Raw genomic sequence first — 21194 nt, 5'->3', positions numbered from 1 at the left:
TATTATTAATTCATTATATTATTATTTTATAATTATTTCATAATTATTTTATTTATTATTTTTTTAAATCCCTGTTTTAACGTTATGTAAATTTTAGAAAATCTCATGTTTCTTAGATTAAATATTTAGATACGAGTATTAAATATTTGATTTTGTTTGTAAAATACGCATTTTGGCATGTCAACTGAGCATATTATATCTTCTATTTCATTAGATGATTCTACTTATATTCCAACTTTTGATTTAAAAGTGCTAATTAACTTTATATCTAATCTTGTTGAAGTAATTTTAGATGCAAATGAACACGATATAAATGAATATATTATAACATCTAATGATTGTTTACAGAAATGTGCAAAATTTGTTTCAGATACAACATTAACTGTGCTTTATATTGTGAAAGATGTTAAAAATTTAATAGATAATATAGGTAACGTTCATTAAAACATACAATTTTTTTTAATCTTAAAAAAATAGACAATAATAATGCTTCATATAATTATTATCTTAATTTAGAATTATCTCCATCTACACAAACAGTAGCAATACTTGCATTAATCAAGTCTTCCAAACAGCTTAATCCAGCAATAATGCTTCAAGATCAACTTCAAATACTTAATATTCCTTTGTGGTTCCAAGAAGAAAGATCATCTACGTCTATGATACCTTATGAAGCCTTATATACATTAATTCATTCTGCTCTTTCACCTTATTTCGATGCATTTGTAAAAGAAAAAGACAAAATGTTTGATAGCACAAAATCATTGGAAGCTGATTATAGATCAGGTTAATCCTTTATAATATATATATATTATTAAGAAATTAGGATTTTCTGCAATAAAAAAGAAGATTGTTGAATTAGAACTCTCCTTATTAAATTTACAACAAAATATTGAAATACCGAAAATGTCCTTAACTATTCATCCAGAAATAGAAAAATTTATCACTGAAGTATTTAGGTATTTCTTTATATTATTTTTTTCTTAATTTATATAGTCTCAAAAACAAAATATACAACCTTCAATACAATTTTTTCCAAGCAATCTTTTAACAGATACAGCATTTCTTAATAGTCTTCAGTCAAATGTTAATTTTTGGATTAAATCAATCCAAACAATTACAAAAATTTCACATGATCCTACTTCTGGCACAGCATTACAAGAAATTAATTTTTGGTTAAATATGGAAACCTCTTTGGAAAATATTGAAAAACAACTTAAAAGTGATGGTATTGTTTTGACATTAGAAATTTTAAAACAAGCTAAACGATTTCATACTACTGTTAGTTTTACTGCTGATACAGGTTTAAAAGAGACTACTGAAAAAGGTACAATTTTATTTAATGATTTAACTTCTAATCAATTAAAGTTTGCAAATATAACCAGTTAATGAGAGAATTTCCTTTAAACGAACTTTTAACAGCAACATCATTAGATAAAGTCCAAAAAGCGGTTATCCAAATATTTAATCATCTTAATAAAAAACTTAGAATTTGTCCTTATCCAATTCGTAGAGTTTTGCCTTTGGTAGAAGCTATTTCTTCTGATTTAAATACTCGTATTCAAAGTTTACTTGGTAGTCAAAAGTTAATGCACCTTGAGTATACATATTTCAAAAAATTAATGAAATTGACAGACGAAGTTTTTCAAACATGGGATGACCATTTGAAAGAATTTACAAATATGGCAAGAGAAGTCACTCGTAAACGCAGCGAAAAGTTTATTCCTATAAAAATTATTTCACAACATATTAAAACGCAAGAAAGATTAGCATATATAAAAACATTTAGACAGGGACATGAACAATTACGAAGCACAATTATTAATGTTTTAGAAACATCTAAATTGTCTTCTGATAAAAAATATTCAGGATTTGATGAAGTTACTGATATAAATATTATGAATGAAATTTCAGAAGCATATTCTCTTCTAAATGCAGTTGATGTATTGGATATTTCTCCAGAAGGCACAAGATTATGGGTACTTTCTGAAAATAATTATAATGATCGAATTTCTAGAATTGAAAATATTATTATAAATAAATTAAGAGATAGATTAGGTACTACAAAAACTGCAAATGAAATGTTTATGGTTTTTTCCAAGTTTAATCCATTATTTATTAGACCAAAAATTCGTGGTGCTATACAAGAATATCAAACACAACTTATTAATAATGTGAAATCTGATATAGCTAATTTGCATAATCGATTTAAAATGCAGTATAGCAATTCAGAGTCATATTTGGTGGCACAATTGCGTGATATTCCCCCAATTTCGGGAGCCATTATTTGGATAAAACAAATTGAGCGACAATTAGATACATACATGAAAAATGTTGAAAATGTTCTTGGAAAAGGCTGGGAATTGTATGCAGAGGCTCAAAAGTTGCAAGCAGATAGTACAGTGTTCAAAAAAAAGCTTAATGCTCGTCAGGTATACTTATTTAAATTTATAGCACAATTTTTATCCTTTTAGATTTATGAAGCATGGCTTCAAGATGTCACACGGAAAAATTTATCTATAAGTGGAAAATTGCTTAAAATAGTTCAGAATCGTACATTAGGTAATAAATTAGAGCTAAAACTCAATTTTGATCACCAAATTATTATGTTGTTCAAAGAAGTTCGAAATCTTCAATGGTTAAATTTCTCAATACCCCATTCTATAAATAGCATTTCAAAAGAAGTTAAAAGGCTTTATCCATATATTATAAGTCTTATAGAAACTATTCGAAATTATATTCAAATTAATGAAAAAATATCCGATATAAATGATATTTCTATCTTGCTTGCTGAATATCAAAATGATATACAAAATTTTATATCAAAAGGAATGAATTTAAATTGGGAATCTTTCATTTATTCATATGATAGTCATATACGAACATTGGATTATTCTAATATTAATATCGAAAAATATAATAATACTCAACGTGAAAGCCGCTATGTTCTTTTTGTACGCGATTTTTCTTTATCAGTTTCAACATTGAATGAAAAAACAAATATTTTATTTAATTCATACAATATCATCCTCAATGAATTAAAAGAATTAAACACATGTGTTTATAGTCAGGAATCATTTAGTTTTATTCTTGAGAATATTCAGAAAGAAGTAGTATTTTTATTTTTATAAAAAATATTAATATTTTAGGTTGATCGCTTAAACTTTGAAAGCTTTTCTAATTTAAATTTTTGGGTCGATAATCTTAACCGTAAAATTGAAAATATATTAATAGAACGAATCATTCAGTCTTCTCAATTATGGGTTAAAAAATTTACTTCATTTAAAGAAATAAATAGTCTAGGTTCTGAAAAAGAGCAAATAAATTATATAAATTTTTATTCTATCGAATCTAATAATCATATACTTCCTGAATTCGAACAATTTACTTACAAGATACATATTCGTAATAACTTAATGTTTCTACAACCTTCTATTGAAAAATCTAAATTACATTGGTTCAAACATTTTCATAATTGGATAGGTAAAAACATGATATCTTGGACAACAAACTGAATTTATAGATATTGTATGTAAACAGAAAAAAATTACTGCTTTTCGATATCAAATAAATATTAATCTTAATTCTCTAGCTGATCAAAATATAGAAATACCTACGTATAAATATTTAGTAAAGCATATATTCTATTCAATTAATATTAATATATATTAGCTCTCAAGAATAGAAAGCTCTTATTTATCCAATGTTTATTCATCCATTCTTAAAGTCCACAACGAAATAAATATTTATATTGAAAAGTGGTTTCAATTTCAATCACTCTGGGATTTACACTTGGATCATATCTCTACTCTTCTTGGAAATGATCTAACAAAATGGTTACAGATTTTACGAGAAGTATGGAAATCTCGTTCTACTTTTGATACAGCTGAAACTTCACGTTCTTTTGGGGTCTTAGTTGTAGATTATGAACAAGTTCAAAATAAAATAAATTCTAAATATGATTCTTGGCAGAAGGATATATTAAATAAATTTTCTAGTCAACTATGTGAAAATATGAAAGAATTTTATTCCCAAATGACTAAAATGAGACATAATTTAGAATCACAATCTCTTGAAGGTTCAATAGAAAAGACTATTTCTTTTATTACTACTGTTCAGCAATGTAAAGAACAAATAAAGAAACATAAAGAATTAATCTCATTATATCAACAAGGACAAACAGTTTTATCTAGACAAAGATATCATTTTGGTAGTGACTGGCTTTATATTGACCAGATTGAAGGCGAATGGGGAATGTTATCTGATATATTAAATCGGAAATGCGCACTTGTAATAGATCAAATTGGTATATAAATTAATACGTTTATATTTTTAACTATTTTTAGATATTTTAAAAACAAAAATAATTACAGAAGATCAAATTATTTCGTCAAAAATATCTTTAATTATTGATGATTGGAATGAACGAAAACCTGTTTCAGGCAATCTTGATCCTTTATTAGTGTTTAACATGCTTTCTGAATTTGAATCAAAAATTAACTTGCTAGTTGATGAAAGAAATTCTATTATAAAAGCCAAAGAAGCTCTTAGCCTTAATAATACTTCAGATAATCATCTTCATACTGTTTTAGAAGAAGTGATGGATTTTAAGTCGGTATGGTCTGCTATTAATACTCTTTGGAAATCATTAAATGAATTAATGGAAACTCCTTGGAGTCTTGTTGTCCCTAGGAAAATTCGGCAATCTTTAGACAATTTGTTAAATATTGCGAAAGAAATGCCTAGTTCAATCAGACAATATATACCTTTTGAACATATGCAAAATTTACTTCGTCAATATATCAAAGTCAATTATCTCATATCAGAACTTAAAGCACAGTCTATAAAAGAAAGACACTGGGAAAAACTTTTTAAGCTTCTTAGGCCTCAAGAACATATTATTCCAATCTCTCTTACTATAGGCGATGTTTGGAAATTAGATCTTGTAACCAATAAAAATATTATTATGAATATTATATCAGATGCTCAAGGAGAGATGGCATTAGAAGAGTTTATAAAAAATGTATTTTTTAATATAATTATTTATGTTTTAATATTTTTAGGTTCGTGAAACATGGTCAAATTATTCTTTAAATTTACTTAACTATCGAAATATATGTAAATTAATTTGTAATTGGGATGAACTTTTTACAAAATGCATTGATGATCTTAATTCTTTTTCAGCTATGAAAAATTCCCCATATTATAAAATATTTCAAGAAGAGGCATCATCTTGGGAATATCGTCTTAATAAAGTACATATCTTATTTGATTTATGGGCAGATGTTCAAAGACAATGGGTATATTTGGAAGGAATTTTCTCGGGGAATACTGATATTAAACATTTATTACCTATAGAATCACAAAGATTTGAAAATATAAGTTCTGAATTTCTTACAATAATGAAAAGAGTTTATAAGTCTTCTTTTATACTTGATATATTATCTATTCCGAATATTGATAAGTCTATGGAAAGGTTATTGGATTTACTTCAGAAAATACAAAAGGCTCTTAGTGAATATTTAGAAAAAGAGCGAGCTTTATTCCCCCGATTTTATTTTATTGGTGATGAAGATTTGTTAGAAATGATTGGAAACAGTAACGATATTAAAAGGATTCAAAAACATTTTTCCAAAATGTTTTCTGGGTTATACAGTTTAATTTTAGATAATGATTCGGTTATAATTAGAGGATTTTCATCTAAAGAAGGTGAAACAGTTTTTTTAGAAAATCCTATAGATTTATCTAAAACTTCAAAAATTAATGAATGGTTAACTTTATTGGACAATCAAGTTAAAAATACACTTGCTGGTTTACTAGTACTTGCTATAAATGATTTCAAGAATCTTTATGAAAGTATCAATTTAAATGATTCTCATTTACTTAATTTTTTTGATAAATATCCAGCACAAATTATTGTTCTTGCATTACAAATTATTTGGACTGAAAATATGGAAACTGCTTTATTTGATTCGACTGTTTATGATGAAAATCTATTAAAACATAATTTATCTTGGATTGATATTTTTTTAAGCGTACTTTCAACCTTGGTAGTTCATGATATTAATATTATACAACGTAAAAAATCAGAAAATTTAATTACATGTCTAGTTTATCAAAGAAGCATAATAAATATGTTATTAAAAGAAAATATTTCTTCAAAAAAATTTAAATGGGAATATCAAATGAGATTTAGCTTTAAAGACAAAACTAATATAAGAAGTCTTCAAGTTTTAATAGGGAATGTTAGTTTTAACTATGGATTTGAATATCTTGGTATACCAGATAAATTAGTTCAGACTCCTTTAAATGATAAATGCTTTCTTACTCTTACTCAAGCTTTAAAACAAAGACTTGGTGGATCGCCTTTTGGTCCAGCTGGAACTGGTACTTAAATATTTTATTTTATTTTTTCGTGTTAATTATATTATAGGAAAAACAGAATCTGTAAAAGCATTAGGTGCTCATTTAGGAAAATTTGTGCAAGTATTTTGTTGTGATGATACATTTGATTTTCAAGCAATAGGAAGAATACTTCTTGGTATTTGTCAAATCGGTGCTTGGTGTTGTTTTGATGAATTTAATCGTTTAGAAGAAAAAATTCTTAGTGCAATTTCACAACAAATTCAAATTATCCAATCAGCTTTAAAGAATAATGAAGAAAATAATCATATTCAGATTGAATTGGTTAACAAAAAAATCAAAGTACACCCAGAAACAGGTATTTTTGTAACTATGAACCCTGGATATGCAGGGAGATCAAATCTTCCAGAAAATTTAAAGAAACTTTTTAGAAGTATATGCATGACACGTCCTGATAAAGAAATGATTGCTCAAGTTACATTATATTCTCAAGGATTTTTAATGGCTAAAGAACTTGCATCTAGTATTGTACCTTTTTTTGAAAGATGTAGTACTAAACTATCTTTTCAACCTCATTATGACTTTGGACTCAGAGCATTAAAAGATGTTCTAATTACTTCTGGAAATCTTAAAAGATTGTTAAATCAGAGGAAAAAAGAAAATAATGTTTTTAAAGATGCACTAGAAACTGAAATTATAGTTCAAAGTTTAAAGGAAACAATATTGCCAAGACTAATAAAAAGTGACATGCAAAATTTATTAGAGTATAATATATAATTTTAATATTTATTTAGTTAACTTTTAAATAGAATAGAGAAAGAGTTATTTCCAAATATAAATTATATTCCAACAAACCTTAATGAATTAGAAGAAAAAATTAAAAAGGTTTCTACAGCTGAAAAGCTGCTTCTTAGTGATGACTGGATAATAAAAATTTTACAATTATATCAAATTCAGTCTATTCATTATGGTGTAATAATGGTTGGCTCTTCAGGGACAGGAAAATCAAAAGTTTGGACTATTTTATTAAAAAGTTTGGAAACTCTTACTGGAATAGAATTTGTATATCATATTATAGATCCTAAAGTTTTTTCTAAAGAAGTTCTTTATGGAAGTCTTGATCCTATAACTCGGGAATGGACTGATGGTTTATTCACTAATATTATTAGAAAAATAGTCAATAATTTACACAGAGAACAATTGAAAAAACATTGGATTATTTTTGATGGTGATATTGACCCAGAATGGGCTGAAAATTTGAATAGGAAAGTATATTAATTATTGATTATATATTTTTTAATGTTTTTAGTATATTAGATGATAACAAGCTTTTAACTTTACCAAATGGTGAGCGTTTAAATGTTCCTAATAACGTGAGAATTCTTTTTGAAACAGAAACTTTAAAATATGCAACACCTGCAACAGTAAGTAGATGTGGCATGATTTGGTTCGATCAAGAAACTATCAAACCAAATATGATTTTATATAGTTATCTAAATTCTTTGCGTTTTACAGCCTTTGAAAAGATTGAGGATGATAGTTCATTCTCTGTTAATCTTACAAATTTACTTGATATTCAAAAAATTGTTGCAGATATTTTAGATGCATTTTTTTTAAGAAATGGACTTATTATACAAGCAGTTGAATATGCTCAAAAATTAGATCATATAATGGATTTTATTATGATAAGATCTTTAAATTCTTTATTCACATTAATAAACGCAACTTGCAAAGAATTGGCGAGATATAATTCTCACAATGAAGAATTCCCTCTAACTAATCAAAATATTGAGGCTTATATGTCAAAAAAAATATTGTTATACATTATATGGAGCTTTTCTGGGGATTGTAAATTTGTTGAAAGACAGAAATTTGAAAATTTTATAATTCAATTTACTACTGTTGAACTTCCAGCTTTTTCTAATAACAAATATTTGCTTGATTATGATGTATCATTGCCATATGGGAACTGGGAACTATGGGAAACAAAAGTGCCTACTATTGAAATTGATATTCATTCACTTTTTAAGTTTGATTTTATTATTCCAACAGTTGATATACTTCGACATGAAGCATTAATCTATTTATGTCTAATTGAACATAAATTTTTTATATTATGTGGTCCTCCTGGTTCTGGAAAAACAATGATGTTATTGAATGTGTTACAAAAATTGCCTAATATAGATGCATTGACGCTTAACTTTTCTAGCACTACAAATTCTGATTTAATTATTAAAACTTTAGAACAAAATTGCGAATATATAAAAACTGTTCATGAAGTTATTATGAGACCTAAATCTCTGGGTCGTTGGCTTATAGTTTTTTGTGATGAAATTAATTTGCCTATTCCTGATGCTTATGGTACTCAAAGGGTTATTTATTTTTTACGTCAATTAATTGAGTATGGAAAATTTTGGAGTTCTAAAGTTAAGGCTTGGATTAAACTAGAAAGAATACAATTCGTAGGTGCTTGTAATCCTCCAAGTGATGTTGGAAGAGTTGTTTTTAGTAACAGGTTTTTACGGCATTCTTTTGTTATAATGATTGATTATCCTGAGAAAGCATCTCTTATACAGATATACAGGACCTTTAATAAAACAATATTAAAGTGTATGCCTAATTTAAGAAGCTACTATAAAGAATTTACATATGCGATGATTGATTTTTATCTTTTATTAAAGCAAAAATTTACACCAACTACTTATGTACATTATGTTTATAGTCCACGAGAACTTACACGCTGGATTCGTAATATATATGAAATGATATTTCCTTTAGAAATTTTAAGTTTACATGAATTTGCTCGCTTATGGTTTCATGAATCATTAAGACTGTTTCAGGATCGTTTAGTTAATGATCACGAAAAACAATGGATGGAAGATACTTGCAAGAAAACAATTTTAGAATATTTTCCCAATTTATTAGATTCTACTTTTAATGGGCCGTTATTGTATTCAAATTGGCTTTCCAAAGATTACTTACCTGTAAGTAAAGAATCTCTTCATGACTATGTTCAAGCACGTTTAAAAACTTTTTGTGAAGAAGAAGTTGATGCTCCATTAATTCTATTTGATGATGTTTTGGATCATCTTCTTCGTATTGATAGAGTATTTAATCAATCTCAAGGTCATTTAATCTTCATCGGAATTAGTGGTTCTGGAAAAGTGAGTAGTATTTATAGAATCATTTTTTTGTATAATAAATTATAGACAATATTGTCCCGGTTTGTTGCTTGGATTAATGGTTTAAAAACATTTCAACTCAAAATTCATTCCAAATATTCTTCTAATGACTTTGATAATGATTTGAAACATATTTTGCTGCGAGTTGGATGTAAAGGAGAAAAAATATGTTTTATTCTTGATGAATCGAATATACTTACTACATCTTTTTTGGAACGAATAAATACTTTACTTGCGAATTCAGAAATTGCCGGTCTTTTTGAAGGCGAAGAATTTACTTCACTTATTTCGAGTTGTAAAGAAGCTACACAAAAAGAAGGTCTTCTTTTGGATTCCCAAGATGAGCTTTATAGTTGGTTTTCTCAACAAATTTCTAAAAATCTCCATGTAGTATTTACAATGAACCCTTTGAATGAAGGATTATCAGAAAAAGTATCTGCATCTCCTGCTTTATTTAATCGTTGTGTTATAAATTGGTTCGGAAATTGGCCTATGCAAGCATTTTATCAAATCGCTAGTGAACTTACTTCTTCTTTAGATTTAGAGAAATTAAATTATGTCCCTCCTCCAAACCCTCCTACTATTTATATACAAGGTTCATTTACTTATCGTGAAGCTATTCTTGATTCTATTGTTTTTATTCATTATTCAATACAAAAACTTAATCAAAATTTTTTGAAATCTAATATTAAAATATATTTAACTCCTAGACATTTTATTGATTTTGTACAACATTTTGTTCAACTTTATTTAGAAAAAAGAGAAGAATTAGAAGATCAACAACGGCATTTAAATTCTGGTACTGAAAAACTTCAAAATACAGTTAATAAAGTTTTAGAATTAAAATGTGAGCTAGCAAAAAAACAGGAACAACTGGAAATTAAAAATAAACAAGCCAATGATAAACTTAAACGGATTGTTGAAGATCAAAAAGAAGCTGAACAGAAAAAAATAATTTCTTTAGAAATTCAAGAATCTCTTTATATTCAAGAAGAAAAAATTAATGCTCGAAAAAAAATAGTGATTGATGATTTAGCTAAAGTAGAATCAGCAGTGGCAGAAGCACGGCGTTTTGTTGGTGATATTAAAAAACAACATTTAACTGAAGTAAGATCTATGACTAATCCTCCTGAAGTTGTTAAGCTTACTATGGAATCTGTTTGTACTCTTCTTGGTCAGAAATTTGATAATTGGAAGACAGTTCAAGGAATAATAAGAAGAGATGATTTTATATCAAATATATTGAATTATGATAACGATAAACATATGTCAAAACAGTTGAGAATAAAAATGCAGACATCTTATATCTCAAATCCTAACTTTACATTTGATGTAGTAAATCATGCTAGTAAAGCGTGTGGTCCATTAGTATTATGGGTATGTGCTCAAGTAAATTATTCAGCTATTCTCGAGAAAATAGCACCATTGCGTGAAGAAGTTGGTCATCTTGAAGCACAAGTTTATGAAAATAAGACAGAAATTGAAAATATAATTGTTACTATTCAAGAACTTGAAAAAAATATTTTGTTGTATAAAGACGAATATGCAACTCTTATTAGTGATACGCAAATTATTAAATCAGAGATGAGTCATGTGCAACAAAAAGTAGATAGAAGTTTGAAACTTTTAAATAGTCTTTCTTCTGAGCGTAACCGCTGGGAACTAGAAAGTCAATCATTTGATGATCAAATTGATACTTTGGCTGGTGATGTGTTACTTTCGTCTGCTTTTTTAGCATATCTTGGCATATATGATCAGCAAGTACGATTAGATATTCAAAAAATATGGAGAGCTCAACTTCAATCATTAAAAATTAATATGAAAAAAAATAACTTTATTTCTGAATATCTTGTTACCATAGACGAGAAATCGGAATGGATAGATAATTTGTTACCATCAGATGAACTTTGTATTGAAAATGCATTAATTTTGAAACGATGTTATCGATATCCTTTAATTATTGATCCTTCTAATTGTGTTATTGAATATTTAACTAGGAGTTTTAAGGAAAGAAAATTAACTGTAACAAGTTTTTTAGATAATACATTTATAAAACATTTAGAAAGCGCACTAAGATTTGGAAATTCTATTTTAATTCAAGATGCGGAATATTTGGATCCAATATTAAATCCAATTCTTAACAAAGAATATCAAAGAGCTGATGGAAGAGTATTAATTCAGCTTGGAAAGCACGATATTGACTTTTCTTCTACATTTAAGTTATTTTTATTAACAAAAAATCCTTCAATAAATTTTGGACCTGAAATCTCTAGTAGAGTTACATTTATCAATTTTACTATAACTAGTAGTAATCTTCAATCTCAATGCTTGAATAGAATACTTTGTTCTGAAAGGCCTGAAGTTAATGAACGAAGAGATAATTTAGCTAAACTTCAGAACAAATTTAGGTTACGTCTTACACATCTTGAAAAAAATCTTCTTAATATTCTTAATGAATCTCAAGGAAACATTCTTGACGATGATAGTGTTTTACAAACATTAGAAGATTTAAAAAAAGAGGCATCTGAAATTTCTGAAAGGGCTTTAGAAACTGAAGAAATTATTCATGAAATTGAACAGATAACATTATCATATAAATCTGTAGTATCTTTATGCAGCTCAATATTTGAAATAATGGAACAATTGGCTTCAATATGTCCGTATTATAATTTTTCTTTGTTATTTTTTCAAAATATTTTTCATAATGTTCTGAACAATAACGAGAATCTGAAAAAAGAAACCGATTTTTCTAAAAGAATTCAAATTCTTTCACAAGATATAATATTAACTACATTTAAGAAAGTTTCCAGAGCGTTGTTACATAAACATCATGTGCTTTTTGGTCTATTACTTTCAAGGCTTGTAATTTTAACAAAGGAAATTAAAGGATTCGATAACCATGCTTTTGAATTATTATTTAGTCATGAAATACCTGAAAATGATTTTTCTGAAACTTTATCTAATATTGATATTAAAAAATTGGAAATTCCATATTTTAATGATATTGATAAATATATTGATAAAGATTTAAAAGCATTTAACTTTTTTTTAACTACAGAGAAGGCTGAAGATAATGTACCTGTATTATGGGAATATTGTGAAGAGGGTAAGATAAATTATTTTTATTTGAATAATTAGTTAATTTTTTAGAATTAAATAATAAAGTTCGTCAATTGCTTGTTATTAAAATGTTCAGAATGGATCGTTTGGTCCCTGCTATTGAGAAGTTTATAAATGATATTTTTAATGAAAATATTTTTTCTCAAATTTCATATGATATTAAATTTCTTATTGAAAATGAAGTAACATCTCAGATTCCAATTATTTTATGCTCTGTTCCTGGATATGATGTTAGCCATAAAATTGAAAATTTTGTTAATCAAATATCTGTTGATTGTCAATCTATAGCTATGGGATCAATAGAAGGTCTTTCTCAAGCTGACAGGGAAATAACATTAGCTAGTCAAAAAGGCACATGGGTCCTTTTAAAAAATGTTCATTTGACATCTTCTTGGCTAGATTATCTTGAAAAGAAATTACAAAGTCTTAAACATCATTCAAATTTTCGTTTATTTATTACAATGGAAATAAGTTTGAAAAAAGCTCCAGTAAATCTTCTCAGAATGTCTCGAATACTAATGTTTGAACCTCCACCAGGAATTAAGGCAAACATGTTAGATACATTTGAGTCAATTCCTGTATCATATTTTAATAATGGACCTCTTGAGAAAACCCGTTTATACTTTTTACTTTCATGGTTTCACGCACTAGTACAGGAACGATTACGTTATGTTCCATTAGGGTGGTCTAAATTATATGAGTTTAATGAATCTGATTTTGAGTCTGGTATATGGATGATAAATAATCTGGTTATAAATTTAGCACAAGGTCGTTCAAATATATCTCCAGAAAAAATACCATGGGAAGCTATTCGTTTTCTTTTATATGAATCTATTTATGGTACTAAAATTGACGATGATAAAGATTTAAGATTACTTAGTAAAATGATTCAAAATATATTTATACCTCAGTCTTTTGATTTTGATTACCAACTTGTTGAAAATAGTCTTGTTGCTCCTGATTGTTTAAGAAGAGATGAATTTCTTAATTGGATACGTGATTTGCCTGAAAGAGAACCTCCAATGTGGTTAGGATTACCTGAGTATGCGGAAAAAGTAATTTTTCTTTCTCAAGGTATTTTTATATTATATTTATTATTAATTAATTTTTTTAGGAAAAGAAATGCTTAATAATCTCAGAATTATAATAAATGAATTAAAAGAGTTAAAATTATAACACTAATATCTAATACAGGTATCTAATAATTATTTATATAATATCTTTATTTAAATATTTATTTTAGATTTAGATATTTAATCTTATAAATTCTTTTAAATTTTCAATTTTAAAATTGTATATCATTTTATTTTTTATAAATTAAATAAATAAATTCATAAATAATATAAACCTTTAAAATGATAAAATTTATATGATTTTAGATAAATTTTAAAAATCTTGAATTTATTTATCTTAAAATATTTTAGATTTAATTATTTTTTAATTTGTATTTTTTATTTATTTTTTTAATATATATATTTGTTCATTAAATTAGTCTTTCATTAATATCAAATTATTATAATTTTAATTAAATTCATTTATTCATAATGAAAAAATTAGATTATTAAGTTTTTATAATATTCGAATAATAAAAATTATTTTTTAATTAAAGATTTTTATTATTTATGGCATTTTTTTAAAAAATAACATTAAAAACTAATTTTAAGACAATTATTATGAATTATGAGTGAGTTAGACCAAGGAATAGAACGGTTAAAAAGCTGTAATTTAATTTCTGAGTCTCAAGTTCAAGTTTTATGTTATAAAGCACGAGAAATTCTAATAGAAGAAGCAAATGTTCAATGGATAGATTCACCAGTGACAGTAAAAAATCAATAGAATTGTTTTTCTAAATGTAATTATTTTCTTTAGATATGTGGTGATATTCATGGGCAATTTCATGATCTTATGGAGCTATTTAAAGTTGGCGGTATGTGCCCAGATACTAATTATATATTTATGGGTAGATTATAGTAATATTTTCTATATAGGTATATACTAATGTTTCCAAGGAGACTTTGTAGACAGGGGTTTTAATTCAATAGAAACATTTTTACTGTTATTATCTTTTAAAGTTCGATATCCAGATCGTATTACTTTAATTCGAGGTAATCATGAGTCACGACAAATTACTCAAGTTTATGGGTTTTATGATGAATGTATACGTAAATATGGAAATACTAATGTTTGGCGTTATTGTACAGAGATTTTTGATTATTTATCTTTAGCAGCAATAGTTGATGGCAAAATTTTTTGTGTTCATGGTGGCTTAAGTCCTAGTATTACTACAATAGATCAGGTATTTTATAATTTCAGTGCTTTGTTTTTTTATTATTGTTGATATAGTATTTTTATTAATTTTATACTTATTAGATAAGATTACTTGATCGAAAACAAGAAGTTCCTCATGAAGGACCTATGTGTGATCTTCTCTGGTCGGATCCTGATAATATTTCTGGTTGGAGTGTTTCTCCAAGAGGAGCTGGTTTTCTTTTTGGCGGAGATGTGGTAAAATCGTTTTGTAGAATAAATCAAGTTGAAATGATTGCACGAGCTCATCAACTCGTTATGGAAGGTTATAAAATTATGTTTGATAATACATCACAAGAGTCAAATATGAATGGTGACCAGAATACTAATAAAGAAAATTGCAAGAATATAGAACCAGTAGCAGAGTTTACATTAACTCAAAATAAAGATACAGATTTTGGATCCATAGTTACAGTATGGTCAGCTCCGAATTATTGTTATAGATGTGGGAATGTTGCAGCTATTTTGAAACTTAATGAAAATCTTGAGAAATCATATAAAATTTTTGAAGCAGCTAAACAAGAAGGCTCTTCTATTCCTCCTGTTAGGAAACCTATTGTAGAATATTTTTTGGTAATACTTTTTTTATAATTTTTTTATTTCTGATATTATAGTAATATATTAGTTTTAAGTCACATAAATCCAACAAAATTATTTTAAATTATATAAATACTGAATCTTTTATATTATCACAAAAATTTGTATTTTCTGTTACTTTATATATTATAATTTCATGCAGTATATCTAATTTTATATTTTTTAATTGAAATTATAATTCAATTTTTTATTATTTCTGAAATGAGGAAAAAATATTTATTTTTAAAAGTTTTCTTATTTATAGGATTATTATATTTTGAAAAATTATTTAATAATTTGAATTTTTTTTTCACATATAACTGTTCTTTGATTACAATTCTTGTAGAATTGAGTTCTAAAGATTAAGACAATTTATTTATACTATGTAAAAAATAATTACATAAATTATAATATTTATTATATTGTTATTTGTATATATTCTAATTAATTATGAAATTATTATATTAAGTTTCTTATATATAATTCAATTTATGTGATGTTTTTTAAAAAAAATTATGATTTATTAAAATATAATTTATTTTCTCTAAGTATTAGTATTATTCAATTTTAAATTTTATTAAATATAATTAAAAAATTTCTATATTATTAGACATTATAAATAGTTATCCTTTAAAATCTAATTTATCTTATAGTTCTAAATATCTGAAAAATAACCTTTATTTTATTAAATTTAATAAATAGACATAAGAACTTTAATATTTTACTTAAAAATCTAAACATTTTAAAAATAAATCAATTTAATCTTTAAATTTAAACATAGATTTTATATCAGCTATATTTTTCAAAGTAATTTTTTTTAAGAACTTGTATATTTTTAGAAAATAATTATAAATTTATGTTTAATTTTAAAATATATTTTTAAAATTTTTTATAACTCTATAGATTTTGAAAATACTTAAATCATAAAACTCATTAGCATCGATTTTAGGATTAATATCAATATTAGAAAAATACAGATTAAAATATAAATAACTCATCATTGCATTCTTACAGTTAAATTATATTATAGAATATTAATTTTCATTAAAAATAATATATAAATAATCTAATAAAAATTGTTATTAGTATTATTTTTTATATCTAATATAAAATGATACAAATTTTAAAAAAATAAATTATGTAAATCCAATTTAAAAACACAAAAATAAATAACTAGGAATCATAAAAATTAAGGTTAATCTTAATCTATAAAAAATAATTTAAATATCATGTCTTCTAAAATGTTATGGTTGTTATTTTGTTTTAGACTCTACTAAATTAAAAGAATGTTGTTATAAAAATGCCTCTATGAAGATAACAAATACAATTTCCTGTGATCTTTTTGAGATTTCATTTGTTCAAATAACACTTAATGCGTTTATAAAAAATTATATATTTTAAGCATTTATGTTACTAGATTACTAAGTTTTTTAAATATCTTAATTGTCAGCTTTTTTAGTTAAAAAATTAGATAGATATATAAATTGCAAAAAAAGATTAAGTTTTTTTAAAACTTATTTAGAACATGTTAAATCCTTATGCAATAATATGCTAGATAATAATAAGTATTATTCTTGGTTAAATCTAGACTAAGACTAAAAATTATTGCTATTTTAAAAAAATTTAGAAAATGTAATAAGTTTTTGCTATATTTATATTTTCCTCTTTTAAAAAATGAATTTAAAAATATTTATTAAAATACTATTTTATTAGTAAATATTTCATTTATTCAGTAAATTAATAATATTTATAAAAATATGTACTTGTTTATTACTGAGCATAAAAACAATTATATACTTGGTTTTAGAAAAGAACATATAAAATTTAAGGTGTAAAAACTGCTGCAATTTTTCAATATACAACTAAATTTCAAATGAGTTCAAGAAAATATGTTTGAAAAAATGTAACAGTTTTATATATTACAATAATCATATATTATATAAATGTTTTTAAAAATAACATATAAATTTTTAACTTATGTTTATTAAAATACTAAAAATTTGATATTCTATAAGTAATAATCGTAAAATTTATCCATGATATTTATAAATGTTTATAAAAAATTGAAAAAAAATGCAATAAATTAAGATTGTATTCTAAATATACTTAAAGAAAAATGCTCAAATCTAAGAAATAAAAATAATTGTCTTTACTATTTTAATAAATGTTATTTACAGAGTAATAAGATTCACATATATACCAATAAAAAAAACATTTCAATACATCTTAAAGGAAAGCTTTAATGTAAATGATTATCGTACTATTTATTATGTTGTTTTCACAATAATTCCCAAATTTATATAAACCATAATTATTATTTTTATTTCATTTATCATAAGATACTTAGGAAATACTCTTTTAGTTTAACGTTTTTTAAACTTAAAAAGAGTCTAAGTATTTTAGATTAAGAAATTTAATAATCAGATCAAGTTACTTAGCAAAGAAACAAATACTTTTAGTGTATATAAAAATTAGCAGAAAAATCAAAAATTATATTACAAAACAAATACATGATAGAACGTTTAAAGAAAATATACGGTCAATTTACATTAGAAACCTATAGTTTTTTATCTACAAATTTTAATCCTACACGGAATATCAAAATTTACTATTCATATATTCATCTATAGTAAATTCTTGTAATCGAATTAAACTTACTATATATATCACAATTTTATTACTGAGTATAAATCACTAAAGTTGTCAACAACATCTAAGTTTGGAACTATAACAACTATCATCATTACTAAAATTAATAAATCCATTAATTATGCAAAATTTATTAATTATGCTGAATTCATCAACTGTAAGTTCATCAATTAAATCAAGTTTAACTACATAATCATGAATTATATGCTTGTTGATCACATATTTATTGGCATTTATATATTTATACATTTATCAGAATCTAATAGACATGTTACCTAATATTACACAAAAGATTATCTATTCAAAATAAAAAAATTTCAAAAAATGAACCCAATTTACATGATTACAGGAGAAATAAGAGTATTAGAAATAATTATAATTAATAATAATTTATAATAAAGAATTCATTTGAATATTTTTGTAAAATAAATCAAATGATCAAGTTATAAATATTAAATTAATAAGTTATAGTTTTTAAAGCATTAACGTTTTATAATTGAATAGGATTTAGAAAGTAAATTATCTTTTCATTCTTAATGAGATTATAAAAATATAAATATAAGTAAATATATAAATAAATTTATTTATTTGATTATTTTGGAAATTTATCAGTTCTTTTAAAAAATATGATGATATCAGTTTTTTTTATAAATTAATATCATTCTTAAATTATCTGAGTTTCAAAAGCAGACTACTCTTTATATTTCAGAGGAATATTTTAAATAGTCAAAAGAAATATACTTAATAGTTTTATAAATACACTATAATACATAAAAAAAGCTTATTAACCTACCATTAAGTACAAAAAAAATATATAAAGACTAAAAAACCTAACCGAAAAAACTAAAATACATAAATTTCCGAAACGAAATATATTTTTAAATAATAACTATGTAAAAGATCAATAGAAGTACCAGTTTTAAAAAAACGTGTATAATATAGATGTATTAAAGACTAAGAAAAATTAAATTTTTATAAAAAATAACAATTTTTTTAAAATTCAAAAACGATTAAAAAAAAAATCTATAGCAAGAATATAAAAATATCTTAAGAATAATAATCAAAACATGCTCAAATTTATTAATATAAAGAATATGTAAAAAACTTATACAAATAACAAAAAAAAGTAAAAGTTTTAAAATCAAAAGATAATGAAATAATTAAAAATACAAATAAATTTCAAAGGAAATTATTATTTATTTAATGAATACTTCTACAATTTAAATTAAGATAGAAAGAATTAATAAAAAGTTTAAAATATAAAAGAATATTATTTATATAACTTTATTTTGATTTAAATCAGATATAAAAAATGAATAATAAATAAAAATATGAAATAGTTTTAAATAAAAAGTAAGTAGTAAAAATTTTAACTAAATAGTGCTTTTAAGAAATGTCTTATAAAGAGTAGGCGAAACTAGACTTAAAAAATGAAATCAAAGCAGAAAAAATAACAATATTTGTATAAATAAAAATGCAATAAAAAATAAAGGATAATAAAACATTAGAAAATAAAATTCGTAAAAATATGACTAATAGAATTATATCTTTCAAGAATTTTATTATATTTTAGAAAATTTTTTTTATAAAAATCTAAACATAAACTATTAACTTAATGAGGAAAATAAATCATACAGCTGTAATAAAAATGCCAATTATATATCTATTTATTTATTATATATCCATTAATTATCGTTTCGGTATTCTATCATTTTAGAATAATCTTCTATTTTTCATTCAAATGTGAAATATTCTTGTATATCTTTATTTATTATTCTCATTATAAATGAAAGTATTTGTATTAGCTGGCTTTCTTGGTATAGGACATACTTTCTCAAAAAACATTGGTATTTTATTTTTTTTCCATTCCTTTTAATTTTTTTTAGAATATATTCATAGAAGATCAATTTTATTAAAATCATCATTAGATTTATTAGATTCAATAAGGTATAAAGACTTTGAATAGTCAAAAACTTAAAGAATTAATATATTTTTTGTATAGCGAAGAAAATATTTTAGCTATAATTCTAAAAGAAGACATAGATAATAAAGACAGAAAATGTGAAACAGGACTCAAAGAATATTGCAAAGGCTTACAAGAAATTGACCCAAATCTTGACAAAGTACATCCAAAAATAAAAGGAATATGCAAAAACAACACGAAAATACAAGAGAAATGCAAAAATTTAAAAAATGAACTTATGAAAAATTGTAATATTTTTAAAACAAAATTAAGTAAATTATACGTTCCATCATATGACGATTGCAGGGAAAATGAACAAAAGTGTTTGTTTCTGGAAGGAGCATGTTCTAATCTTTTAATAGAGTGCAGTATACTAAGGAACAAATGTTATCAAAAAAAGCGTGATAAGACAGCAAAGAAATTCTTTTGAGAGCACTTGAAGATACTCTTGAAAATACATGTATAGAAAAGTTCAAAATATATATATAAAGTTGAATCAAGAAAGTGACGAGCTTATGTATAAATGTTTTGATCTAATCTATATATGCACAATATTGGAAAAAGAAACAAAGGAGATATGCAACTCCCTGAAAACTGAAATAAAAATTGCATTCGAAAAAAATACTACTGAAATATGCGCTTCATTACTTGAACGATACCATTTTTACTGGAAGAACTGTGAAACTCAAGAAAAACTTAATTACAATGAATTAAAAACTAAATGTGAAAAAAAGGAATCATTTATAGACCTCCGGTTTCGAATTTTAACCCTATGAACTTGGAAATTACATTGATGGAGAAAATAGATTTGAAAAGCTTTATAAAAAACTAATAACAAATGGTATTTATATTAAGAAGCCTTCCATAAGAGATATAATTATTCTTTTAATATCATTTATTTATAAATTACTCTAATAGCAATATCAAAGATAGATACGATTATGTTCTAAAATAGAAATATAAGGATTTTAATAACCATCTAAATTTAAAGGACCAGTGTAATGGAAATAATGCAAATAATAAAAGAAATGAAA

The 21194-nt window shown here is 24.3% G+C and overlaps 3 protein-coding genes across 3 annotated transcripts; all 3 read left to right on the top strand.

The window, feature by feature from the left end:
* Positions 1-177: 177 nt before the first annotated feature.
* T551_00917 (dynein heavy chain) lies at positions 178-13841 on the top strand (the record flags this gene model as incomplete). The annotated part of the gene is made up of 17 exons (XM_018373181.1): positions 178-430; positions 478-786; positions 827-951; positions 997-1327; positions 1369-2432; positions 2475-3110; positions 3150-3483; positions 3524-3630; positions 3673-4306; positions 4347-5023; positions 5064-6387; positions 6434-7127; positions 7173-7632; positions 7692-9527; positions 9573-12651; positions 12696-13739; positions 13780-13841. 17 exons carry the CDS (start codon positions 178-180, stop codon positions 13839-13841), a joined length of 12969 nt encoding a protein of 4322 aa, XP_018230348.1.
* A 504-nt stretch (positions 13842-14345) lies between these two features.
* Positions 14346-15589, top strand: T551_00916 (uncharacterized protein; the record flags this gene model as incomplete). The annotated part of the gene is made up of 5 exons (XM_018373180.1): positions 14346-14486; positions 14535-14625; positions 14675-14961; positions 15036-15545; positions 15587-15589. The coding sequence occupies 5 exons, from the start codon at positions 14346-14348 to the stop codon at positions 15587-15589; spliced, it is 1032 nt and encodes a 343-aa protein (XP_018230347.1).
* A 4394-nt stretch (positions 15590-19983) lies between these two features.
* T551_00915 (uncharacterized protein) lies at positions 19984-20936 on the top strand (the record flags this gene model as incomplete). Its single annotated transcript, XM_018373179.1, has 5 exons — positions 19984-20044; positions 20084-20144; positions 20200-20481; positions 20523-20561; positions 20627-20936. 5 exons carry the CDS (start codon positions 19984-19986, stop codon positions 20934-20936), a joined length of 753 nt encoding a protein of 250 aa, XP_018230346.1.
* Between the last annotated feature and the right edge of the window lie 258 nt (positions 20937-21194).

The sequence above is a fragment of the Pneumocystis jirovecii genome (genome assembly GCF_001477535.1).
Source record: "Pneumocystis jirovecii RU7 chromosome Unknown supercont1.4, whole genome shotgun sequence".
Taxonomy (NCBI): Eukaryota; Fungi; Ascomycota; class Pneumocystomycetes; order Pneumocystales; family Pneumocystaceae; genus Pneumocystis; species Pneumocystis jirovecii.
Note: the sequence above shows the minus strand (reverse complement) of the source record. Positions and strands in the feature narration are given on the sequence as shown.